Consider the following 27269-nt stretch of genomic DNA (forward strand, 5'->3'; position numbering starts at 1 on the left):
TAATATTTAATTAATAAATATAAAAATTAAAAAAATAAAATTAACTATAGTTTATTAAAATAGGCTAAATGAGCCAATTTTTGATAATACGTATGTTTAAATGAACTTTTATTGGTACATACATCTGAATGAGCTAATTGTACAATTACATACGTTTAAGTGAGATGCATAAAATTTGTTTGCACCCTAAGCTACATTTTCTTTTGTTGAAGAATAACATTTGTTGTTGCAATGTTGTTACGACTTGGTATAAATATAAAAAAACTTCTTCTAGCTCTGATTATACACTAGGTGCCATCTAAAATCCAGGACATGAAGTCCTTCCGGACTAGTACCACAGGGGAAACAAAAGAGCCATGGATTCTAATTACTCCCCTATCCACTCAATTTTTGTCTTTCGCAGGGTATGATACCAGTATGAGCACATGCACACAACTTGCATGTCTTCTTTTAATGAGATACAGTGATGTTGTTCCCTGACTGGTGATAGGTCTTCAGGTTTTTGTAATAGAGTGTTGAAGTCTTCGAGCAGTCGATAGAGATCCTCAGGAATCTCTTTTAATGTAATTGTGATAAGTGAAACAAATTGGCATTCACGCTTACTCCTTATTTTCACCATAGCAACAACACTACATTTCTTTAATGACTTCTCCAGTTTGATTTGTGCATGAGATATACCCTGCAAGATAGTGGTTCTGCATTGTTTTTTCATAAGAGGGGGTAACTTTTCAAAATTCCAAGATGAAGGGCCTAAAGTAATCAGTCACTCAATACTTAGCACAATATCGTACCCTACCATAGTAAGCATCTTCATATCTGTTTGGTAATCATTTCCATCCATTGATCATCTCAAGTCTTAGAAAATGTTGGAGCATAATATATTGGATCCATCTGCCACTCAAACTGACAACACTTGGGTGGGCATGGTATCGTGGCTTATTTTTTTTCATAATCTTGTTATTTATGAAATTATGGGTATTGCTTGTATCAATCAGGATCACCACCGACAATTTTCCAATCTTGCCGAGAATCTAGAGTGTTTGGAAGTTATTAAAATCGGTCCATGCATGCAAGAAAATGGCAGGCTCTTCCACTACATCAGGCTGCAAATGAGGATCATAAAAAACCGGCTCTAGAGTGGGTTTTTAGAAATATAGTAAGTATTTTTGGTCATTAGCCGAGATTATGAATAACTTTGATTTACACCCATGGTTGGGTTCCCACTTTTTATTGCAAGTGTAACATATGCATTTCCTCCTCTTTTCATTCATTACAGTCGGGTTTATTTGCTTCATGTAGCACTGGTTTATGCTAGAAGAAGATGCACGAGAAGAATGCTTGAGGTCGGTAGTCTAGTTGGTGCTTGGCCATGCCGTGTTAAGATTGAATGGCTTGGGCAGCATCAGTAATTCAACGTTATACAAGTGACTGTTGCTCAACAGGGACATGTATGTCACTTCTTGGACCTTGGCCATCGACATGACTTCATTTAAGGATCCGAGAAATCGTAGCTGGATACAATTTACGATTTCCTCCCTCAACCCAAACATGTAGTAATCTATAACATACTCCCTCGAGATACTATATAGTTTTGGGGAAATTGACATGTATTGGATATTATATATTCTTGAACAGAACTGATCTATTTCAGGTTCATCAATTGTCTCATGGGATATAATGTGTGGAAGGCCCGAACTATAGTAAGAAGTCTCTCTTGAACACCTCCCACGTTATGGATTCTCTATCAATGCGTTGATGAAGATATGACCCATACCACATTCTTGCTTCACCAATAAAGTGAATGGAAGCAATGTCAAGTTTAGTTACATCATTAGTCATGTTCACCCTAAAAAACTACTCAACATATATAAGACAACCCTCCACATCGGTCCTATCGAACCGAGGGAAATCAACTTTGGTGAGTTGGGTTGGAGAACATATTGTTGGTTAGGATGGAAGAGCCTATTTGGGGGAGAGCCATGATAAGAAACATCATCATAAGCCCTGGAGCGGGGTTCTTGACCAAGAACAGACCCTCCTTCTATGGATGTCAATCTGTCTTCTATGGCATTGAACCTTTTGTCCATATTATTATTACTCAATTCAGTCATGTTCTGATGTAAGGCAGTTTTCATAGAAACTAATTGGTGGGTCAGACCTTCGATTAGGGCTTTAAGAGCATCCATCTCATCTTATTGTAGGGTTTCTATCATCCCAAAACTGTCTGGCTTTGATACCAAGTTGTTACGACTTAAATCTATAACTAAGATTAAGAGTTCCATATCTCAAGAACCAAGACTAAATATCTTATTAAAATGGCAGTAAAAGAGTTAGGAGAACAAGAGATTAAGTGGTCTAGAAAAAAAAGATGAAACAGTAATGAGAAGAGAATAATGTTAGTATGCCTAATAGTCCGAGAATTGAAGACGACGAGGGAAATTTCAGTTACTACTCAAAGATGATTTTTTTTAACAAAATGTGGTTTGCAAATAACAGAAAATGAAGCAGATATATAACAAACCTATCAGTCCAGAATTGTAGCACATAGCCTATCAATTTTTATCTTGAATCACTATGTACAACATTTTATGTTTAAAAAACAATACATTTTTAATTAAATATCTTAATTTTTTAGTAAATTGGCTGCCCTGGAGAGTGAGTTGCCTTAGCTTGAGGCTTACTAGGTTTACTCAGGATCGACCCTATAGAGGGCAAACAAAAGATTGTGTTGATTTCTCAATGATATTGCTGGTTAGTTCGATGCTACATGTACGGGTAGTGTAGGTATCCATTAAGAAAGTGTCACATGTACAAAGAGAAAAAAAATTAACAAATGAGAGAGGTGATACTTACTTTTGTGTATATGTGTCACTTTATGAGTGAGATACAGGTAGTGCATGTACATGTAGCATCGAATTAACCGATATTGCTAGAGTTGATCTTCGACTAAGGCCTTGTTCTCTATAGGTTATTTTAAAACCTAAATAAAATCAATTTTCCAATCAATCACTTCTCACCAATCACATCATTCAGTTCATTAACCAAAATACAAAAATACCATCTATTTTAAATTATTATTTTTTATTTTATTTATATATATCAATACCCTTTAAGTTTTTTTAACCAAAAATAATCATTATTTTCTCAAAATCATCACCCATCATGTAAGTTTCTCTCTCTTAAATTAAAAATAAAAAAACTACAACCGAAGAAGGCCTAACCCATTAGGATATACATAATTTATCAACTAACCACTAAATCATTAATAAAACAATTATTACTATTTTTAAAAGATAAAAACACATACAAGTTTGGTAAGAAGTAATATTTTGTTTTGGGCTTATGCCCAATATATCCCCTATATAAATTTGTCTATGGTCTCCACAGCTACATTATCAATGGTGTTGCAATGAAATTTCTTAAAGTCTGAAAGAAGCTAAAAAAAAAAGGGTTACTACTTACTACACATAAAACTGTGAGAGGAGACAAAATACCAAAGTATTATTGGATAAGAATAAAAACTTAAAAAGGACCCTAAGAAGGTGTTTGATAAATTGATTATAAATACTCATCTATTAATATTAATACTTTTTTTCTATTTAGTTAAAAGAAAAATTAGAATGACACCACATAATTATGATCCCGTTTAAACTCAAAGTACATATATTAATCCTAATCCTAATACATAAATTAAATTAATTGCTTACAAAAATTTCTTTCAGGACTAGGTAAACAATAAAATAACTTTATTGCAGCGGGAGTTATACACTTTTATTTATTTATTTATTTCCCAAGTCAGTAATATTTCAAATTATTATATAATTTCTTTTGATGATAGAACTCAACTCACAAATATTGAAGTGTTTGGTTGCACTCCAAATATGTGCAAAAAAGTTAAGTTGATGGAGATATTCTACTTAACTTAACATAATCTCAAGTATATATATATTGATAAATAAATTTAAATATATTAAAGTCTAATTCAAATTAATTATATTTCTATAAATTGTGACTAAAGAGCAAGTTGGATGAGGTTAGGTTGAACAGTTGAATTCCCTCCTTGCTTTGGACCCTTATTAAATCTCTAAATCGGTTAAGTTTGATTAAGCTTAATTATATGTTCAACTTAAATATTATTCTTTATATTTGTAATAATATTTAATAATTAATATTATATATAATAATTTTTTTATTAACTTAATTTTAAATATTAATAAATTACTTAAATTAAAAAATATTTTATTTTAAAATAAACTATATGAATATATTATTTTGTTAATATATCATTTTAAAACTTAAATAAAATAAGTAAATAAAAAAATTCTTATTAAAGAAAAATTACATCTAAAAGTTTGCAGTATTTTTGTTTGAAATTTTATTTAATAATATGAACATGTTATTTATATTTATATTTGGTTTTATTATTAAAATAATTTTTATTATTTAAAATTTAAATTTAATAAATTAATATTTAATTTGATAAATTAAATAATTTAATGGTTAAAATTATAATAATATTAAATTTTTTTTTTTAAAAAAAATCATTCCCATATGAATCATTTTTAAACATTATAAACTATAAAAAAAATGTATAATATTATTAATCCCTTTATTCTCAATAAAATTAAGGTTGTAAAATCTTTAATACATACATTTTATTTTGTTAATGATGTGTTTTTTAATTTTTTTTTTATAATTAATCATTTTTAAAAATAATATAATATTATTTTAATTAATAAATAAAATAAGATAAAAAGATATATACATTTAAATTTATCCTATGATCATTCATATCTTTATATATAAAAAAAGAAAAAGACATATATATTCAAATTTAAATTTTTGTTATTATTATAATTTTATATATAATTAATTTAATAAATATATAAAATTATTTGATGATTGAATAAAATTATATAAAGAAATTAAAAAGATAAAGAAATAATAGAAAGAGAAAAAGATAAGATCAAAATTTGAGAAAAAATGAGTTTAAATGTAAAATATATTTATTTTTAATTTTTTTTAATTAATTTATTAATTAAAATTATTATGATAGATTATTAAGTGCCTAACAACCCAAAAAAAAAAAAGTAAGTTTACATTAGTGATTCATTTTATATGACTTTCAAATATTCATTATGATTTTGTGAATTTTACAATTATATATATACATATATAATTCTTGAAAAAATATTATTTTATATTATTTATAAATTAATTTTTATTTAAATTAAAGTGAATTACAAAAATATTTATAATTATAAATAGTATATAAATAATTTAAAGAAGCAAACCAAACCAAACTTTCTTGCTCTCTCTCTCTAGCCCAAATTCCCAATGAATACAAGACTACGCATTCCCCACCCGTCCCTCTAACCCTCCTTTATTTCCATCTCTATCAAATTTATTTCATCAATAAATTCGCCGGAAACCACCACTCACCGCCGTTACCGCCGCCAATGTAAAAAAAACAAAAAAAACTTTATATATACTTCATTCCTATTCCATTACAATTATCCTCAAATGGGTTCTTGTTTTAGCACCGAAGCTAACTCATCTCTCAAGAATCACAAAAAACTCCGTTCCAATTTGCTCGTCCCGCCGCCGCCAACGCCGCCGCCGCCAGAGGAAGAGACCGTTAAAGAAGTTCTATCCGAGACTCCCAAATCGAAGCCTCAAATCCCGAAGCTTGAACGCGAATGGAGCAAACGGGTAACCCGACCCGATATGGTTAAGACCCGAGAACAGCCAATCGCAGAGGACGAAGTTTCTGACATGTCCGGTATCAGCCAGGTCTCTTCCACTGTAACGGCGGCCACAACTGAAAAAGGCGGCGAGGTCCTTCGCAGGTCGACGTCGTCAAAGTCGCGAAGAAGTGAATTTAACGGCGAGATTAAGTCGCCGCCGCCGCCCCAGCAGAAGTTCAGAAACAATTCATTTTCCGACGTCGTAAAAGATAGGAACATGACTGGTTAGTATGATTCTTATCAAAACAATTTTAATTTACTAATTTAAACAGTTGTTAAAAGAAAGTTTTCATTTTTATCAAAATAGTTCATAAATCTCCGAGTCGGAGATACGACCCATCGCCGCCGGTGAGGAGATCCGATCCATCACCTGGTCGAGTCAGGCAGAATCTTGGACAGAGGAAAGACCCAGGAGAAATATCTGGTGGTCGGAGATCAAATTCTCCGGCGATGGTGGTCGAGAACGGGTGCGGGAGGACGGTTTTGGGTCGAAGTCTTTCGGGTAGAAAAACCGGACCTTCACCTGGTCGGGTCAGATCCGAACAATCTGGTAGATTCAGAAAAATGGGTGGTGATGTTACAGATAGGGAAGAGAAGTGGCCGGCGGCAATGCAGCCGCCGCCGGCGAAGGAGTCGCTGGAGAATCCGTTAGTGTCCCTTGAATGTTTCATTTTCCTCTAATTTGAAGATTGGGCAATACTTTGAGGGTCCTTTTTTGTTTTTCTAATATTGTAATAATGAATTTTACCATTCTAGAATTGGATGATCATGTTTGACTATTTGGAAGTTTCTTCCCATTCTAATCTATTTCAAGTTTATTTTATCATAATAATTAATATGCTTTATTTATATAAATGTATATTTAACTGTTGTTTTGTTGCAAAATAAATAATGTTCATTTGTGGTTTGTATTAGCTTACTATATAAAAAATAAATAAATGGTGGTCCTGAATCTTGATTATGTTTTGTAAATTTGGTAACATGGATGGATAGATATGCAACAATAAAAGCCCATAACTATTTTTCGGCATTTCCTTCTAATCAGACAAAAATGTGAAACATAACAATCTTCAGATTTTCAACCTATTCAATAAATGTATTTATCCTCTATTTTCTTGACAAAATTTCTAGCCATGTTTGTTTGTGGTTTGGTTTTTAATTTTCAAATTTGTATTTTTTAATTCTACGTGAGCAACGGTAATAATTTGAAAAATAATCAACGGTAATATTTTTTTATTTCAAACTAAAAGATAAACCAACGATCATATTTTCATTTACTTTTAGGTTGAAAAGTTATCTTGCATTTTAAATTTTATTTGACGTTTTATGTTTGATTTTTATTATTTGATTAAAATTATCATAATACTTTTTAGTTGTTTTTCTTTTCATTTTAAAATGTTCAAATTAAAATACAAAGGATGTTTATTAAAAATAATACGTTGAATAATTTAGTGGATAATTGAAATAATAAAATTTATATCATTAGAATAGTCAAAACTTATCTTACACATTAGATGTGTAACAATTATATTTAAAAAAAATTATCAACTGTTATAACCTTTTATTTTTAAACTACAAGATAAGATAACGGTCATATTTATTTTGCTTTTATGTTAAAATGTGATCATGCATTTCAAAAATTTTGACATATTATATTCAATCGCTCTTTACTTTTATAATAAAACATGATCTCTAAGTAAAATAATTTTAATAAAATAATAAAAGATCATTATCAAAAAAGTTATAAAATTTATTTTAGAATAAATTATTTAGAAGTAATTAGTTTTTTTAAAAGGTAATAATGTTTGGTAAATATTATATTATTTTATTTGAATAATGTTGTTTGAAGAAAATTACTTGTTTGTTTATTTTTAAAATGTTTTAAAATTAAAATATAAGAATATTTTGAAAATAACATACTTTGAATGATTCGGTGGAAATTGAAATAATAAAATTTATATAATTAGAATAGTCAAAACTTCTCTATGTATTATATGAACAACAACCACATTTCAAAAAAATATCAAAGTATCATATGTTTTTTCTTTTCAAACTAAAAAATGAGACAACAGTCATATGTTTTTTTACTTTTATGTTAAAATGTGATTATTCATTTCAAAAAATTTGATGTTTTATGTTCAATTTTATTTTTTTTTATGTTAAAAATGATCCATAAACAAAATAATTTGAGTAAAATTAAGGTCATTATCAAGAAAGTGAAAAAAATTATTTTAGGATAAATTATTTGGAAATAATTAGATTTTTAAAGGGTAATAATGTTTGGTAAGTATTATATTATTTTATATGATATTATTGTTTGATGGAATTATCAAACTACTCTTTATTTGTTTATTCTTAAAATGGTGTAAAATTAAACTTTACAAATATTTTAAAAATAATATTTTCAATGATTTAGTGGATAATTGAAATAATAATATTTATATTATTATAATAGTAAAAACTTCTCATTTCATATTTTAAAATTTTATCAACGGTCATAATTTTTTTATTTTCAAACTAGAAGATAATGTAACAGTCATATTTTTTTCTTTTTATGTTAAGATGTGATTATGCATTTTAAGATTTTGACGTATTATATTCAATTCTCTTTATTTTTATATTAAAATATGATCTCTAAACAAAATAATTTGAGTAAAATAATAGAAGATCATTATCAAGAAAGTTACCAAATTTATTTTAGAATAAGTTATTTGTAAATAATTAATTAGATTTTTTAAAAGGTAATAATGTTTGGTAATATTATATTATTTTATTTGAATAATGTTGATCGATAAAAATTGCCAAAATATTCTTTTATTTGTTTATTTTTACAATGTTATAAAAAAATAATATAAGGATATTTTGAAAATAATACTTTGAATGATTTCGTGGATAATTGAAATAATAAAATTTATATAATTAGAATAATCAAAACTTCTCCAATGTATTAGAAGAGCAACAATCATATTTCAAAAAATAAAATTCTTTTCAAACTAAAAGATGAAACAACAATCATATTTTTATTGTATTTTTTATGTTAAAATGTGATGATGCATTTCAAAAAATTTGACTTTTTATGTTCTTTTTTATGTTCTTTTTAAGAAATGATCCATAAACAAAATAATTTGAATAAATTAGAAAAAGGTAATTATCAAGAAAGTTATCAAATTTATTTTAGGATAAATTATTTGGAAATAATTAGATTTTTTTTAAGGTTAATAATGTTTGGTAAGTATTATATTATTTTATTTGAATAATGTTGTTGGATGAAATTACCAAAATTTATTTATTTATTTTTTGTTTATTTCTAAAATGGTGTAAAATTAAAATATAAGGAATATTTTGAAAATAATAATTTGGTGGATAATTGAAATTATGATTAAAATAGTCAAAACTTCTCATATGTATTAGATGAGCAACAATCATTTTTTTTTTTAAATCAAACGATAATGTATTTTTTCTTTTCAAACTAAAAAAATGTAATGGTAATATTTTTTTTTACTTTTATGTTAAAATGTGATCATGTATTTCATTTTTTGGATGTTTTATGTTCAATTTTATTTATTTTTATGTTAGAAAATGATCCATAAACAAAATAATTTGAGTAAAATAGTAAAATAACATTATCAAGAAAGTTATAAAATTTGTTTTATGATAAATTATTTGGAAATAATTAGATTTTTAAAAAGGTAATAATGTTTGGTAAATATTATATTATTTGAATAATGTTTTTTTTTGATAAAAATTACTAAAATACTCTTTATTTGTTTGTTTTTATTTATTTTAAAATGTTGTAAAATTAAAATACAAGGATATTTTGAAAATAATATGGTTGATAATTGAAATAATAAAATTTATAGCATTAGAATAGTTAAAACTTCTTTAGACGAAGCAACAATCATATTTAAAAAAAAAAATTAAACGATCATATATATATATATATATTCAAACTAAAAGATGAGCCAATAGTAAATTTTTTTCTTTCTTTTTTTGTCGGTTAAGAAATGATATTTCATTTCAAAATTTGTTGACGTTTTATATTCAATTTTATTTATTTTATGCTAAAAAAATATCCACAAACAAAATAATTTGAATAAAATAAGAAAAAGGTCATTATCAAGAAAGTTACATTTTATTTGTTTTTTATTTATTTTAAAATTTTGTAAGATTAAAATACAAAAGATTTTTGAAAATAATACATTGAATGATTTAGTGAATAATTGAAATAATAAAATTTATATCAATAGAATTGTCAAAACTTTTAATCCACATTAGAAGTGTAATAATCATATTTAAAAAAAAATTATCAATTGGTTATAACATTTTATTTTCAAACTAAAAAGACAACGGTCATATTTTTTTCTTACTTATGTTAAATTGTGATTAGGCAATTCAGATTTTTTTTTTCCTATTATATTCAATTTTTCTTTACTTCTATATTAGAAAATGATCTCTAAACAAAATAATTTGAATAAAATGATAAAAGATCATTATCAAAGGTAATAATGTTGGGTAAGTATTATATTATTTTATTTGAATAATGCAGTTTGATGAAAATTGCCAAAATACTTGTTATTTGTTTGTTTTTGTGTATTTTTAAATTGTTGTAAAATAAAAATATAAGGATATTTTAAAAATAATACTTTGAATGATTTGGTGGATAATTGAAATAATAAAATTTATATCATTAGAAAATTAAAAAAAAAAAATTCCAAAATATTAAATTAGTGACAATCATATTTACAAAATTATCACATGGTCATGCATACTTTGTTTCTTTTAAACTAAAAGATGAGCCATAGTTAATATATATATATATATATATATATATATTATTTTTATTTTTAAATTGTGATAAATGCATTTCAATTGTTTTTGACTTTTTAGGTTCAATTTTATTTATTTTTATATTAAAAAATGACCATAAACAAAATAATTTGAGTAAAATAGTAAAGGTCATTATCAAGACAGTTACAAAATTTGTTTTATGATAAATTATTTGGAAATAATTAGATTTTTGAAAAGGTAATAATGTTTGGTAAGTATTATATATATTATTTTAGTTGAATAATGTTATTTGATGAAAATTACTAAAATACTGTTTGTTTCTAAAATTTTGTAAAATTAATATATAATGATATTTTGAAAATAATATTTTGAATGATTTGTTAGATAATTGAAATAATAAATTTTATATCATTATAATAGTCAAAACTTCTAATCTGCAGGTTAGAACAACAATTATATTTAAAAAAATAATCAATCGATTATATTTCTTATTTCAAACTAAAAGACGAACAAATAGTCTAATATTTTCTTTTATGTTAAAAAGTGACCATGCGCGCATTTCAAATTTTTTAACGTTTATGTTTATTTTTTCTTTACTTTTATGTTAAGAAATATCTCTAAACAAAAGAAAAAAATAGTAAAAAGTAATTATCAAGAAAATTACAAAATTGTTTGATGATGAATTATTTGGAAATAATTAGATTTGCTTAAATGTAATAATGTTTGGGAAGTATTATATTATTTTATTTGAATAATGTTGTTTGATGAAAATTACCAAAAATAAAATAAAACTTGTTTGTTTTGTGTATTTTTAAAATATTGTAAAATTAAAATATAAGAATATTTTGAATGAACATCCTATATTTTAGATAAGTAACAATCATGTAAAAAAAAAAATAAAAAAAAAATCAGTTGTCATATTTTTTTCTTTCAAATTAGAAGATGAGTAGACGGTCATATTTGTAAGTGATCATGCATTTCAAATATTTTTTTGACGTTTATGTTCAAATTTTCTTTACTTTTATGTTGAAAAATAATTCATAAACAAAATAATTGCGGTAAATTGGTTAAATGAAGTTTTTACTTCTCTCTTTCAACATGGCTAACAATAAGTATATATATATATATATATATTTTGAGAAGTTTGGAAATAATTATATATTTTTAAAGTTATAATGTTGTTTGGTAAGTGTTAGATTATTTTATTTGAAGTATGTTGTTGGATTAAAATTACCAAAACTACCTTTTTATTTGTTTGTCTGGTTTATTTCAAAATTTTGTTGAAATTAAACATTATATACTTCTATAAAAAAAATAAAAAAATCATAATTACTCGTATAAATTACACATAGTGAGATACTACTGTAATTACCTTATATATATAGTTACATTTATAAAGATGACAAATATTTACAAATACTGTAATACTAAATATCAGTTTTTCTAAAATGATGTAGGATAAAACTTAAAACGAATCAAATATATAAACTAAGTTTTATTTTAAGTATATAAAGAAATACTTAAAAAACATATTTGCTGGATGATGTGAAGAGTTTTAACGTAAATAAAAAATTATTATTCTTCAGATTCGTCCTCAGATTAGATTTTAAAAAATTCATTTCGTTTACCGTTATTGTATCTATGTTCGATTTAGGATTGATCTTAAGATTTATTTTATGATATATTACTCTTAGATTTGCATATTAGGTTGAAGAAGAAGAAATTGATAAAAGTTGAAAGATAAAAAAAATGAGAAACGGAAGGATTTATTGAGAAAAAAATATTTATATCTAAGATTAAATATGAAAAAAAAAAATTATACGTAACTACTCATATTAGTTATAATTTATACAGCATTTGAGGTATAATTTATATTTATTATAAATACTCTATATATAAAATTTTGTAACCAGATTAACTCATTAATTTTATTATAATAATAGTTCGAATAATTTGATGGATAGCTGAAATAATAAAATCTTAAATCTGTGCCCATAAAACTTGTTAGATAAACACAGAAATATTTTGAAAATGATATACGGGCATATTTTTTTTCTTTCAAATAAAAAATGAATAAACGGTCATATATTTGTTTTATTTTAATTTTTTTTATTTTTGTTAAAAAGTGATATTTTATTTCAAATTTTTTTATTCTTTATATTTAATTTTCATTACTTTTATGTTAAAAAATAACCCCTAAACATGGCAGGGATGCAATGGGATGATAAATACATTTTTCGTCCGAAACACCCCATTGTCCTTCCTAATTATTGTCCAGAATTATAATAAGAAAGCTACTAAGTTGTATGATAATAAAATATTTAGAAATAATTGGTTTTTTAAAAGGTAATCCATCTTGTTTGGTATGTTATATATATACTTATATTATATTAGATTGTCTTGTTTATTTCTAAAATGTTGAAAAAATTAAAGAATATAGATAATTTACTAATAATACTTTTGATGATTTGATGGATAATTGAAATAATAAAATTTATAAACCAATAGAATTGACAAAAATAGAACTTCTAATATGGAAAAGAAATGTATATATCATCAAGTCTTGATTAACATAAATATTGTTTAGTTAACAACTCTACCATTAATATTTCAAATAAATGACCAAGTTTTCTTAATTGGGGATAGACAATAGTAAATGAAGGACGACTTAAGAAAGATATGACATCAAAGAAACCATGTCCCCCACCCCCTCAATTTCCAGCTATGTCCATTGCTGGACATCATAAATATAGGCATTGATGGGCCAAAATTGGGTAAGCAACCATAATCGTGAGGCTAAAATTGGAAACACAACAAAATAATAGAACCATGTACACATGTTCAAGCACATGACTTTGTTTATATATCCTTTTCTTAAAAATAGACATTGATTATGGTTCATATTATAGTCACAATTAAAGAAACAACTCAATTCATTTGTTTTTGTTTTAAGGGATCCAGTTAACAAAAATAAGTTAGGCTATTCGAGATGATGCGGTTATAAAGATGAAGTATGTGATTTTAGTGATGACGGTTCTTAGAGAACGAATGATTAAGTTATTTATAAGGTAATGAAACATGTAATTAGAAACTCAATATCATATTAGGTAACGCGGTTGTATTATATTATTATTCTTTTTTTTCTCATTGTCGTTGTACGCATAGATGAATTTAGGATTCAGAGTTGGGGCAGGCTTAAAAAAATAACGAGAAAAATTTGAATAAAACGAGTAAATAAATGTCAGTTTTACCATTTTTTAATAATTAGATAAACACACCGTGAATTATATTGAAATTTATATATAAAAAAATATAGAAGGGTAATGTCACAATTTTACCTTAATTTTTTTTTTCGGGGTGGGCATCATCCTATCCGAACCCTTACATAGATCTGTCCTTAGTTGTACGAAAATGATTAATACACATTAACATGTATATATAGACATAAAGTCATTTTTTTCGAATTGTTACATAAATAAAAATATGTTTTTATAAAGGTTTGGACCTTCATCTATAGTACTATTAAATTTATAAGACAAGAATTTAACCAACTAACACAAATTATTTTGATTAATTTTGATGTTAAATATTATATACCTTTATATTACTTAAAGAAATGTAAGAAATAATTTAAAAAAAAAGTTGTACAACTTTCCAACTATACCCAATCCTCATAGCCGGGCTAAAGCTACATTCTCATCTCGATAAGTTATGTAATTAGAGTGATATTTTCATTTTTGAATAGTTAAATGTTGTATTATTTAAGTGTTTCATCGCTATTGTTAAATAATATAGATCAAATATTTATAAATTGTTTCTTTTACATTCAATTCGGTTGAGAAACACAAACCAAACAAGCAAAGCTTAGAATATATAGGATGTGAAGAATGAAATGACTAATAATGCTATGATGAAGACTGATTAGTCAATCAAGAAAACATTTGTGATAGAGACTAATAATAGTGACCAGTTTCATTTTTAAAGAACCCATTTATCCTTTTATTTTTTTTTATCCTTATCAAAATAAATGGTTTAAAGTATTATTTTATTAAAATAATAATTCCTACTATTACATTAATATGGTTATTTGTAGATAATCATATCAAGGTAGTATCCATCTGGTATAGTTCCACCCTCTTCTCAATTTTCATTAATATAAGCTTGAATCATTTATTTGCAAAATTATAGTACATTAATATGTGTCACTTTTAATATTTTTTCAAATATGTACCCTATACAAATATTTATTTAGATAATTCCGTCGCCAAACAGTTTTTTATTAACTTTCATAGCTATAATACTATATATTAATCAAAATTTTCTTCAAAAATATAAAATATATTTAATTTTTTAAAAATAAAGACGTTTAAAGTATCTCAACCGTCGAATCAATAAATATATTAGATAATGTTATGGTTGTAACTCATAAAATTTATTTAGGTTTTCTTGCTTAAACGATTCAAATTTAATTCCAAAATTTATTTTAAAATGAATCATACTTGTATTTTGTTATGTCAAAATATTTGATTATTTCTATCATTTCAAAATATTTATAAAAAAAAACAACCCTTTTAATGGTAAAGGAAAAGATCAAAAACTTTTTTTGAATTTAGTAAGTGTTTAATCTTTTAATTTGATGTTTTCAATATAGAGATGTGTATACTTTATACACAACATATTGACCTCGATCAATACCTCGATAGGTTTAAGATCGGGTATGTTAAAACGGTTTCATAAGCGTGGATAAAGAGTGAACAAAATCTTTGGTTATATCAAAAACCGCATTTAATTAGTTAACAAAAATTCATAACAATAATTTAAACATAGTATGAAAAATAAATTGTATCAGGCATAAGTTTAGGAGCCAAAACGAAAATTTAATAAATTTGAGTGTTAAAATGAGTTTGACATATATATTCTTATTTGGAACTCCTAGTTTGAATAATTTATAAAGCTAAAAATGACTAAAAATGTTAAAGTTGAAGTCTAAAATGAGAGGAATGAAAGTTTGAAACTGATATGACAAAAACATTTAAAGTTGGAGCCTAAAATAAATAAATGTATACTTTAAAGAATATAGTAATGAGTAGATTGAATGATTATTTTGGAGTAAATGGACAATGTTACTTTCTTTGTTTATATGATTGTATTGGCTAAAAGTGACAGGTTGTTGGAAAGACTGTAAACAGTAAAAAAAATCAAGAGCTTCATTGAGATACCAAAAAGATTTGCATCTCTCATTTCCCCCTACTCTATAAAATTAAGATAAACACTTGTAACATTATCATTTCAAGATCATTCTAATTTATGAGAGATGGGTTTTCTGAAAAAGCTAGAGATGGTGAATAGCTACAACAAGAGACAATGTTTGATGATATTCAGAAGGATGAAAGCTGCATTGAAGAAGAAGAAGAATGGTGTTAACAATGGTGGAAGGAACAAAAGGCAAGTGAAATTCCAGTATGATCCATCAAGCTATGCCCTTAACTTCGACGATGGATGCTGCAATTTTGTGAGAGAATCCAATACCTTGTTTCATAATTCAACTCAAATGGTTTATGTTATCTGGGTTGAATCTCCTTTCTGAAAATTACAATTATATGTTTTGGATTGTACAGTATGAATTGATGAATCTATATTTGTAGTAGAGATTGAGTCTTATGATTGATTAATCAGATCTGAGGTTCTCTGTCTTTCTAGGTTTAAGGAGTGGTTGTTATTTAAAGGAAAGAAGCTCATTTCGTTTCCTAAATTTGCATTACTCTTGTTTTCAGAACTTATTTCCCAAATTTATGAAATGGCTCAATTCTGATTTAGATGTGAAAATGGTATGTAATAAATTTAACTTTCAAATTCAACTCCATGCATTTTCACACCTAAATAAGTTTCAATAGCATAAAAAAATGTGCATTTTCTGGTAACAAGTTTTGGGAAAGTGACAAAAAAATAAAGACATTTACATTTGGCAGAAAATGACTATATGTTTTCAATGTTACTGTTATTTATTTGATATTTTTCAAATATAACTGTGACAAATACCATGTTTTTAAAAGTTAGATAATCAAATTGAAGATCAAATGAGCCCTAAGTCGTATTGAAGCATTTGGCGATCCGATTTCATAACCAAAAGTAATCGATTCAATGCGAATACTTGCTAATTTCTTGAAATTGAAATACTAGAACCATAATAATAGTCTAAACGCTGTACAAAGAATTTTAGAACAAGATAACATAAATAGATGAAACAACTTTGAAAAGGCCTTATCCGTTCAAGAATCCGAACTACTTACAGCCTTGTTTATAAAGAAAAAGAGTACAAGAGGTTTTTCTGTTGCCTTCAAATAGAAGGACCTTCGAGTTTGGCTGTCGAGAGATCTTTAATGCGAGGATAAGCAGCTTTCTCGTCCAGCTGATTCTGTGCCCATATTAACATCTTTAGCAAGCTTGGGAGCTTTGGATCTGCGTTTTTAGATCACAAGGATTTTAACATTACAATGCAAGAACATACAAACAGGGTAAAATATAATTCAAATTGATCTCAATGATACTTTTTTTTATCATCAATAATGGAATGTTTGGTAAATGGGTACTAATGCAAGATTACATGCTATAAATTCGGTAAATAGCTTCTCTTAATCGAAGAACATCATTGACCTCGATCACGTCAGATCCATTTGGAAACACTTAAAAAGACATAAAAAGTGTTTCTCATCTAGATACGGATCTAGACCCAAATCCAGAAAGTGTTTTCAGATGAGCTATCCTGATTGAAGATCTAACAAGAATGCAAATAGGTCCAGCTCAGAACAACGAAATATCCTTATGGGTTTCCTTCTTTTGGCCCTTGTTTGATGATGCGGGTTATTTGAGATTAATTTCAGATAACCCCGTTATCCAATTAACAATACACTCTTCGTTCAAATCATCAACCAAATAGATTTATTGATGGTTTCTCGTAGTCTAAATACGAATCTAAACCCAAATCCAGAAAGTGTTTCCAAATGGGATCCGATTGAAGATCTAACAAGAATACAAATCGAAATATCCTTATGGGTTTCCTTCTTCTGGGTCTTCATTGATGTGGATATTTGAGATTAATTTCGGATAACTCATATTCTAATCAACAATTTACTCATCATTCAAATCAACAACCAAAATACCTTCTATTTAAAATTAAAATAAAATTATATATATATATATATACACCCTAATGTCTTTTTACCAAAATAATATGATTTTCAATAACTTACATCAAACAAGGTTATTTGAAAATAACCACTTTGTTATTCAAATAACCCTATATCAAACAAGGTCTTGGATTAAGTTGGTCTTTTGGCCAAGCACACAACATTATGTCAATAAAGAAGATGACTAAAGTAGAAATTATATACCAACCTTTTTCATGACTCTGGCTCGTAAGGATGGCTGCATTGACCTCACTGGCAGTCTTCAAGCGCTGAGATATGTCTAGAAGATCTTTAACAGGACAGTTGGCGACATCTTCAAATGCCAGCAATGCGACTGTCCTTTCTAACTCTTCCAAAAAGCTTGGCTGGAATGTCAAGAAAATTCTTATGTTAAGAGTAGTGCTTTAACTTAAAACCAAGATAACAGCCACTAAGACTTAAACCATTCTAAGCAACCTAAGAAGAGGACAAGATGAAACCAGAAAAAATAAAATCTGTTTGGAAGCAAGACAATTTCATTGCTCTAGTTGAGTTTAAGCAGAAAAAGCTTTTCCCCATCTTTAGCTGCTACAGTGGAGGCATTCTTTGTAATATTTTTAAAGATTACATATTAAAGACATTTTGGTAATTTAACCCAAATAATCAACTTTAATCATATTTTTTTTTTGCAAAACAAAAACTACATCAAACAAGCCTTAAGGAATCTTAGAAGCAGGTTGTCTTGCGAAACAGATTTTAGACTAGAAGCTGATTTTCAAATAATCCAAAACTAATTTTAAAAAACAATGCATTACAGCCTATAGAAGAAAAGGGTAGATTGAGAAAATCACATTTTCTTCTCCTCTAGGTGCAAGCTCCTCCTGAGCAAACTCCAAAGCTTCTTCCACCTTTCCATTTCGAATTAATTCTATCAGCCTCTGTTGTTGAAGATGAAAAAACAGCTGCGGATTTGTATCCAATATCTGCGGATGCATGTAAAAGCCTTTTGATCAGGAACAACTACTATAGAGTCGTTTCCTTCACAACAAAAGTTCTTCTCAAAGAACCTATTGCTCAGTCTCGAAAAACAACTGAATTGTAGAAATTCAATGCATTGAAATTTCTGTGTTTTTAGCTACTCATCAGTTCACGTGAAGTGATTTATGTTATGGAAATTAGTGCACTACAAAAACAATGACTTATGAGGCTTAGTAGACAGCAAAAAGAATAGTCCACTCAATGGCCCCATTTGGAAACAATTTGGTTTTTGAATCTAGATATGGTAATCGCACTAAGTTCTTGTTTCCAAATATGATTCCATATGGATGGGAAATCTAACAGACTGTTTCTAAATGAACCCAATAATATTGAGCTGTTTTGTTATAATTGTTATGTTTCTCAAAAATCACAATGATTTAGAAAATAATTTGATCAAGATTAAAAAAAAAAAACTTAATACCAAATGAAGCAACAAATTACACTATAACTTGAATCATGATCCAAAAAATAATTTGGATCATAATCTAGAAAAATCTTGTAAAAACGTAAAAAGATCACTTCAATTTTAACTTTGGGAATTTTTCAATTGATCATGATTGTAAATGAGATTGTGAAAAAAATAAACATCAGTTTTCAAATAGGCTCTATGTATAGATAATTTAATGGTGTGAGGCTCCACTCTAGAAAATAATTTGTATACAAAATGAAGCAACAAAAATCACTGGAACATAATGGAGAAAATAATTGGATCATGATCTGGAAAAAATCTTATACTAAACAAAAACAGATCACTTCTATTTGAACTTTGTCGATTTTCCAATGCAATCGTGATTGTGACAGATACCAGTTTCAAATATGCTCAATATATAGATAATCGTACCTCAGGGTTCAAATCATTAACTTTCTCAATTGCATCCTCAACATTTCCACATTGTACCGCTTTCTTAACTGCCATCCGATCTGTTATTGTTGCAAGATCTATATCTGCTAATTATCCATAAGGTAGAACATAATACAAAGAAAAAATAACCAGTTTGATATGCTTATAGAGTGGATAATGCTTCCATACCAATAAATTATGAACAAAAAAGCACAATACAATTATTATGAAGAAAAGAAAAGGATACGTTCAGTTCCAGACTCAAATCGGAACTTTTCAGCAGCATCAACATAACCTTCAGTAACAAGAAAATTCATAACTAACTTATTCATATCTTCTTTCTTAATTTTAACATCATTAAGCTTTTTCTCCCATTCCTCCTTTGTGATAACTTTCTTTGAAGTAGCCTGCTAGATGCAAACAATTGGTTAGAATAAACCACAATATGTTCCATAAGTAAGATCATGTGGTTAAAGATTGATAAAACAACAAATAGTATATTCATAGACGATTTCAGTAAAAGTTGAGTGAAGTGAACAAGGATGCAAGCACAAAGAACAGACAAGAAGAAAAAGGACACAAATCCAAATGAAAAATAAGTTCTGGTTTGTAACATTCAAACAAGGCCTAAATATCAAGTCCAAACAGGCCCTTTGAGCCACCTGAATCGCTTCTTTCCATTTCATCCTTTTCTTTTGAAACTTCCATGGCTTCCCAATGAACAAGTTTTTGAATCTTAAGTAATTAATAAAGAAACCCACAAAACAGCTTTTCCAAAGTTCAATACAATTAGCAAGTAGCTAGAGTTCGATGAACACCATCATGTAAAACTCGCTCTGCTATTTACTTCCAAAGCCTTTTATCGAAACTTTGTGGTTTCCAAGTATTCATAAGCATGGAATTCCATCTTCTATTCCATAAGCATTCAATTATTCTATCGAAACAAGGTTCAATTCGTATTGAACAACAAAAATAAGTTCAGTTCATGCCTGTAACTATCAAATTTGAGGTATCAATTCCCTTCTTCTTCCTACAAATCAGTAAACTGGCAATCAATGTAGAAAAACAATACCAGTTTTGGATAGTTATTACTACTTCAAATACAGTCAATTTAGAAAACCCTTGTTCAAACACTTAAAATTTAGCCATCAAAACTTGACAATGACACCTGTAAAGGCAATTTATAAAGATCGACTATTTCAGGAACATAGAACCTAAATCTACAAGTTTGCTAAAACCAACACCGACCCACTTCAACCAGATCCGTAAACTACAATAAGCGATCGTCGAAACGTAAAATTAGACTTATTTGAGCAAAATCGAACAAGGGAGGAGGCCTGGAGATTATTGGCGGTGCTTACCATAGCTTCAATCTCTGCAAGCTGACGGATGACGATCCAGAACAATGACATCAGTGCGCCGCCGTCAAACCCATCTAAAATTTCTACACCCTTCTCAAATCTACTCTCTTTAACGAATGGAATCTCGATTGAGTCCTATTATTAAAAAGTTTTGATCTGAATTTATAAATTAAATAAATACATTTTAAATAAGAAAAATCATATTTATATATATATATATTACACTATTATAAGAGCTTCTTGTTGATGTTGGGTTTTGTTGAGATTATGTAAAAAAAACTTGTTTTAATGAAAAGTAATTAGTTTGAACAATAATATTAATGTCTTTTTCTATTTAAAATTAATTTTTATAAAAATAGACTAAATTATTTTAATTGATCAAATGAGTAATTGGATAATTATATTTAAAACTTAATAGGTATGATATATCTATTTTTTTTTTATCTATAGTATAGTATACCGTATAGAAAGTTTCCATATTACCATTACCATACTTTTATTTCAATACCGTTATTTCGGTATAAAGAAATCTCGTTATGATTCCTACTGAATATTATATTGATTTGACGCGATTTCGATAACGAATAATATTAAGATTTAATTATATTTTTTAAAATTAAAAATTTATATTTAAATTTACATTAAATATATTTAAAGAAGGAAGTAAATTTTGGTAGGAGAGAAAAATAAATACTTGAAAAAATAAAATAAATTTAATAATGATAAATGAATTTAATTATTAAAATAATAAATAACTTAATAATAAAAATCACATCTATTTACCATACTCATTTTTTTTTTAATATTTGTATCATACCTTATTATTCTTCTTCTTATTTTGTTTGTATATCAAAATAATTATTTTTAATATTTTGTAATATATAATTTTTTATGTACCAAAAATATATATATATTCTCACCCAGTTGTAATAATATAATAATAATGTGATAGGAAATTAATTTATAAAAAGATTGATAAAATCTCAACAAAATAAAATGTTGTAGGTCATCTTAATTTTTCATAACTTTTTTTTATTAAATGATGAGTACCTTATTAGAAAAAGAAAAAAAAATGAAGCAAATATTATGAATATATAAATTCAACTATTATTACAAATATTTTCTAAAACAAAAGTTAAACTATTATTACTAATTAAGTACCACTTCTTCATTAAATACACAATTAATATATTTGTTATAGCAATTTTTGATTTTGATAAAAAATAAACTGATAAAAGAGTATTTTTTTATATAATTTTTAAATTTGTAAAAAAAACATTTTTTCATTCATTTAAAATATTTCCATCTATTTTGGTTAATAGTTTTTTCATATTAAATATAAATAAAAGTACTTTACATTTTACTTTATTAATTTTTAAAAAATAATTATGATTATGACATAAATATCAAGCTCATTATAAAAACATATATATGATGGCTTGTTTCATATTTTATTTGAGTTAATAGTATATTTTTAAATCTCTTAAACTATTAGCTACATTTGAAATTAAACATGTGTAATTTTTTAATTCCAAACACATAATAATATATTCCTAAATCCCTAGTTATTTATATGGATATACCTAGTTTGATTCAGCTCATTGACGTGAGATTATTTAACGGGAAGAATGTCAATTTTACACACCAAGTTGTAGGAAGGTGTCAAATTTACTTATTAAGTATCAAAATTCTATTGATATGTATGAACTTGTCAAAAAGTGTCAAATATATTTAAAATAACAGAATTGTTAAACTGGTATTCTTCCAGTAAATTTTGAATAATATATTCCTAAATCCCTAGTTATTTATATGGATATACCTAGTTTGATTCAGCTCATTGATGTGAGATTATTTAACTTATTGTTGCAGGTATTTGACATAATTTAAACTTATTTAATAATTAAGTTTGATTATATTTCATTCAGCTTGTTTATTTTTTATATTTATAATATTATTTAATAATTAATATTATATATATTTATTAATTTAATTTTAAATATTAATAAATAATTTAAATTAAAAAATAATATATTTGAAAATAAATTATATTAATATATTAATTTTTAAATTTTTTATTAATATATAATTTTAAATATTAATAAATAACTTAAATTAAAAAATAATATACTTTAAAAATAAATGATATAAATATATTAATTTTTATAAATATATAATTTTAAATATATTTAATATAAATATGATATAAAAATATTTTAAAATTTTCCAGTCTTGTTTCTAATTTAAAAACCACCTTTTTATTTCTATTTTTTTAAACATCTAGATGATTCATTAATAAAAAAATTATTATTATTATTATTATTATTATATAACTTTTTATCTTTCCAAATCTCCTCTTTTACCTAATATTTCATTTGTCTAATTCCTTTTCCGACTATCTCAAATGACCAAAGTTATTCTTCTGTCCTGTGCGATTTGATTTGATTTTCACGATGTTGGCGGATGACAACTCGATGATTTGGTCCTTTGATGGATCAGAATTAGCGTATGACTTTGATGATGCAAATATGTCCATGGATCTTCAGTCACTCTGGAATATTATGGATGCCAGTCCCAATCCCGAGCAGGTTGGCTCTCCTATCGTTTTTCTACTGTTAGGTTTAAAATTGTCAATCTTCATCATGTTTGAGGTTGGACTGCAATTCGTTTTTTCTCTATTTTTTGATCCTCTTAGGTTAGGTAACAAGTAACCTTGTTTGATGAAGACTGACTTAAGACCTATTTGCTAATCTAGGGCTATTTGAATAACCAAGTGATTATTTTGCAAATAACTTTGTTTGATGAAGTTTATTGAAAATTAGGGTTTAGGGTTTAAGGTATTGATGAGTAGATTGTGGATTGGATAGTGAGTTTATTCAGAATTAGTACAAAATAAAATGTCTAAGTAATAGTGTTTTCTGACTATAAATTTCATAATGGATCATATTAGTGATTAAAATGATATATTTTTGTAGACTAAATACAAACAATGCCTCGTAAGTTATGGACTCTACTTCCTTCATTATATGGTTGCCCATGCATTTCACCATTTTTTGAGGCCCTTCAGGATTTAGTTTATTGTTATTGGGAAAACGGCGAGAACCATTTTATTAAAAAAGATAAACCCAAGCGTCTTTACATCACTTTTGTAAGGAAGGTGAAAATACAGTTCATTTCGCACAAACAAGAATGAACAACTCAAACTGAAACATTTTGAACAAAAAGAAACTACAAAACAAAAGTCTTCAATCATCTTCTCACATGATTTTCGTTCTTCATGGATTTAGTTTATGATTGAACTCAAGTAAAGTTGTATGTTGTGCCTAGCAGAGCAGCCCAGAAGATCATTCTCTAGAAATGGTGCAACGAGATGACTCAGCCCCTTACACCTTGAACAATGGATGCTCCCAAAATCAGACAGGTATAGGTTTTGAGATTATTTTTTTGTAGCAATTTTCTTCCCTTGTTCATTTTAAAGAGCATAGAGGCGGATAAAACTACGAAATGCCTTTCACTTCAATTTATTTTCTGGAGATTTCCAGATTTGCCAGATTTGTCAGATTTGTTTTGGGTTGAGCCGACACAATCTGTTCCATTCTCACCAAAGATTTCACGGGAAGAAGTCAGTAAAGGAGTATTTCAGGTTCCTATGGCGAGTTCTGCCGATGCAAACATAACTGATGCACAACTGAAGTATGAGGAATTTAGGCATTCAGTACCAACATTTAATGATAGATTCCTAAATGCACCTTTTCAAACATTTCCTTCTACTTTTCCAAACATGTCTAATGAGGCTCAAGCTAGATGTATGAAGGTTGAAAGAAAGGATGAAATGGATGGACACCATTTTTATGTTTCTGAGAGTGTGTCTGGTTTTGGCAACAAGTATATATCAAGTCCGATGTTTCCTAGTGATTTTTCATGCAATTCAAGTGAGAAGCAAGATACAAAATTGTTCTCCAAAAGTGCTAGCCATTCTGTTGATATTAACTTAAGTCATACAATTCCCAGTTTAAGTACTGATGATTGTTCACTTGATGCAATGATCCTAGAGAAGTCCTCCATGTTGCCTTCTATCTTAAGAATGAAGCATACAAGGCACATAAAGGATGTAAATGGCAGTACTAATAGCTCTCACTTTGAAAAACTGAATAGTAGCTCTCACTTTGTCAATGATTCTGACTTGTGTATTATTGAAGATGAGGAAGTTTCATGTTCAGCTACATCTTCAGCGAATAAGAAATCCATCATTGTTCCCCAAAATTCTACATCTATTGAGCCTTTAAACCACTCGGGGATTGCAAGTGCAAGGGTTAAGCCAAATGATGAACGCTTGGTATTTCGTGCTGCATTACAGGTAAATTGTTTTCTGTTATTACTGATTTCATGTGTATTTAAGAAAAAAATGTACATTCAAGGTGTAGAATGTAGTTCTAATGTTCTATTTAGATTGCATGGAATTATTGTTTTGCATTCTATGCTATTGTTTTGCAGTTTAGTATAAATAGGCTGAGTATCAAAGTGGACCACTTACCTGGCAACAAAATGCATTTAAAGCAATTTCAGTAAATACTACTGCTCTTGTAACTAAAATAAATTTGACACACTTTATGAAAGTTTTGGTAATTGAAAGGGACTTCATCATAAATATTTGTTTTACAGTTGTTCTTATTTAGTTTATCTTACTCATAAAATGCTCGTGAATACAGAGGATAACTTCGCAGAGCAGCCCAGGGGTTGTATGTTGTGACTCGCAGAGCAGCCCAGAAGATCATTCTCTAGAAATGGTGCAACAAGATGACTCAGCCCCTGACACCTTGAACAATGGATGCTCCCAAAATCAGACAGGTATAGGTTTTGAGTTTATTTTTTTGTAGCATTTTTCTTCCGCTCTGTTCATTTTAAAGAGCATAGATTGTTGGCGGATAAAACAACGAAATGCCTTTCACTTCAATTTATTTTCTGGAGATTTCCAGATTTGGTGATGCAAGCTTCGTTTGTTCCATTCTCTCCGTTACGAAATTCGGAAGCTTTGCATGCCCATAAACAGGTTTCAAAAGGTGCTTTTGAGTTTTCTTCTTTTTCTTTGGAAGCTGGAATCTTCAGTTAATTGTAGTTATTTGGAGAACCTTAACTAGCCATTGTTTGATGTGGGATTATTTGGGATTAATGTGACAGCGCCTAAGAAGGCATCGCCTAAGAAGGCATCGCCTAAGAAGGCATCGCCTAAGAAGGCAGCGCCTAAGAAGACATCGCATAATATTGTAGAGGATGAGGTTGAGCTAGGGCAGGTTGTCAGTGATGCATTCGCTCTCATTGCTACCTCTACACAGAATCTTTCAAAAGCCACACAAATGTTGACAGATGTAAGAGAGTCAGCAAAACAAAAAAAATGGGACATATGGCCAATGTATGAGACCTCCATCCAAGTACTATATGATGCTATGCGCAAAGATGAAAATCTTAGGGTTGCCCTTCAAAAGTTCTTCACAGAGACACTCTCAGCAGAAGACGCAGTGGTGGTACAAACACCCAAAGTGGTGATACAAGAACTTCAAGTTGGAAAAACATCTGAAGTGGTGGTTCCACCCATAGTGGAGGTTGAAGCAGAAAATCTTTTACAAAGGGTGATGAGCGGTGAAAAAACACCCGCAGTGGTGGTCGGAGAACAACAAGCCAGAGGTCCAATAAGAAAAAAATCTAAGAGGAAGACGAAACCTTCACGGGCCTTTCAATCTACATACATGATATGACAACCACTACTAAAATAATATGGTAATTACTTTGATATGGTCAAAGTAGATGAATAAGATAAACTGGCAGCGGTGATTTATGTAAAAGAAGCGAACATGTATATCTAGAACTCTTTATCTTTATTATAATGTTTTACTCTTATTAGAATGTTTTTTTTAACTCTTCATTTTTTTTTTCTTTTCAGCAATGAAGTGTTATTCTACAACGATTACAACACACTCAAAAGATGTTATATGCTTTCATTGAAAAGTAAATGCTATGTGAATTCCGGTGTTGTTGATGTCATGCACACTTTATCAACCATTGGAATAAGAAAACGACAAAATTCAAAAGAATTTGCTTTACTACATATTCTTTTGTAAAATTGTTTTTTATATCTGATCGTTTTTTAATCTATGGTCTGATCTTATTGTAATGTTAATTTTTATTGTGATGTTAATTTGTAAAGTGTTGGTACGTTCGAGAATGTTGCACTTCAAGATGAAATGAATTTTGTTTAAATAGAACCCAAAGTCTTAAAAAACTCCTTTGTAAGTAACATGTATATACCATATTTTAATATATATTTGAATATCGA

The 27269-nt window shown here is 27.5% G+C and overlaps 3 protein-coding genes across 5 annotated transcripts; 2 read left to right on the top strand and 1 right to left on the bottom strand.

The window, feature by feature from the left end:
* The first annotated feature begins 5305 nt into the window (after positions 1-5305).
* Positions 5306-6435, top strand: LOC124932016 (serine/arginine repetitive matrix protein 1-like). Its single transcript, XM_047472612.1, has 2 exons — positions 5306-5971; positions 6055-6435. The coding sequence occupies exons 1-2, from the start codon at positions 5524-5526 to the stop codon at positions 6426-6428; spliced, it is 822 nt and encodes a 273-aa protein (XP_047328568.1). The 5' UTR covers positions 5306-5523; the 3' UTR covers positions 6429-6435.
* Positions 6436-16672: 10237 nt separating this feature from the next.
* LOC124930686 (protein GID8 homolog) lies at positions 16673-21078 on the bottom strand. 2 transcript variants are annotated; one of them, XM_047471022.1, is made up of 6 exons: positions 20942-21078; positions 19828-19987; positions 19581-19687; positions 18553-18684; positions 17931-18087; positions 16673-16994 (listed from the first exon to the last, which is right to left on the bottom strand). In XM_047471022.1, the coding sequence occupies exons 1-6, from the start codon at positions 20990-20992 to the stop codon at positions 16873-16875; spliced, it is 729 nt and encodes a 242-aa protein (XP_047326978.1). In that variant the 5' UTR covers positions 20993-21078; the 3' UTR covers positions 16673-16872. The 2 variants fall into 2 exon arrangements, with proteins under 2 accessions (XP_047326978.1, XP_047326977.1); XM_047471021.1 differs by having other exon boundaries at positions 19828-19990.
* Positions 21079-23321: 2243 nt separating this feature from the next.
* Positions 23322-26993, top strand: LOC124932001. 2 transcript variants are annotated; one of them, XR_007098724.1, is made up of 7 exons: positions 23322-23526; positions 24269-24359; positions 24481-25295; positions 25648-25786; positions 25915-25998; positions 26117-26789; positions 26877-26993. XR_007098724.1 is itself a non-coding variant. In XM_047472595.1 (6 exons), exons 1-6 carry the CDS (start codon positions 23392-23394, stop codon positions 26689-26691), a joined length of 1839 nt encoding a protein of 612 aa, XP_047328551.1. In that variant the 5' UTR covers positions 23322-23391; the 3' UTR covers positions 26692-26850. The 2 variants fall into 2 exon arrangements, 1 of the variants encoding a protein (XP_047328551.1); XM_047472595.1 differs by lacking the exon at positions 26877-26993 and having other exon boundaries at positions 26117-26850.
* Positions 26994-27269: the final 276 nt, after the last annotated feature.

Source organism: Impatiens glandulifera, chromosome 3 (assembly GCF_907164915.1).
Source record: "Impatiens glandulifera chromosome 3, dImpGla2.1, whole genome shotgun sequence".
In the NCBI taxonomy this organism is placed as follows: domain Eukaryota; kingdom Viridiplantae; phylum Streptophyta; class Magnoliopsida; order Ericales; family Balsaminaceae; genus Impatiens; species Impatiens glandulifera.

What these genes read in the sequence shown, in the direction of transcription:
- LOC124932001 (XM_047472595.1), top strand. Translation starts at nt 23,392, where the DNA reads ATGTTGGCGGATGACAACTCGATGATTTGGTCCTTTGATGGATCAGAA. An exon ending in CCAGTCCCAATCCCGAGCAG is followed by an intron (nt 23,527 to 24,268) that starts GTTGGCTCTCCT and finishes TGTGCCTAGCAG; the next exon opens with AGCAGCCCAGAAGATCATTC. An exon ending in ATGCTCCCAAAATCAGACAG is followed by an intron (nt 25,787 to 25,914) that starts GTATAGGTTTTG and finishes GGAGATTTCCAG; the next exon opens with ATTTGGTGATGCAAGCTTCG.
- LOC124932016 (XM_047472612.1), top strand. Translation starts at nt 5,524, where the DNA reads ATGGGTTCTTGTTTTAGCACCGAAGCTAACTCATCTCTCAAGAATCAC. An exon ending in AAAAGATAGGAACATGACTG is followed by an intron (nt 5,972 to 6,054) that starts GTTAGTATGATT and finishes TTATCAAAATAG; the next exon opens with TTCATAAATCTCCGAGTCGG.
- LOC124930686 (XM_047471021.1), bottom strand. Translation starts at nt 20,992, where the DNA reads ATGTCATTGTTCTGGATCGTCATCCGTCAGCTTGCAGAGATTGAAGCT. An exon ending in TTAATGATTTGAACCCTGAG is followed by an intron (nt 18,685 to 19,580) that starts GTACGATTATCT and finishes ATGCATCCGCAG; the next exon opens with ATATTGGATACAAATCCGCA. An exon ending in CACCTAGAGGAGAAGAAAAT is followed by an intron (nt 18,088 to 18,552) that starts GTGATTTTCTCA and finishes TTGACATTCCAG; the next exon opens with CCAAGCTTTTTGGAAGAGTT.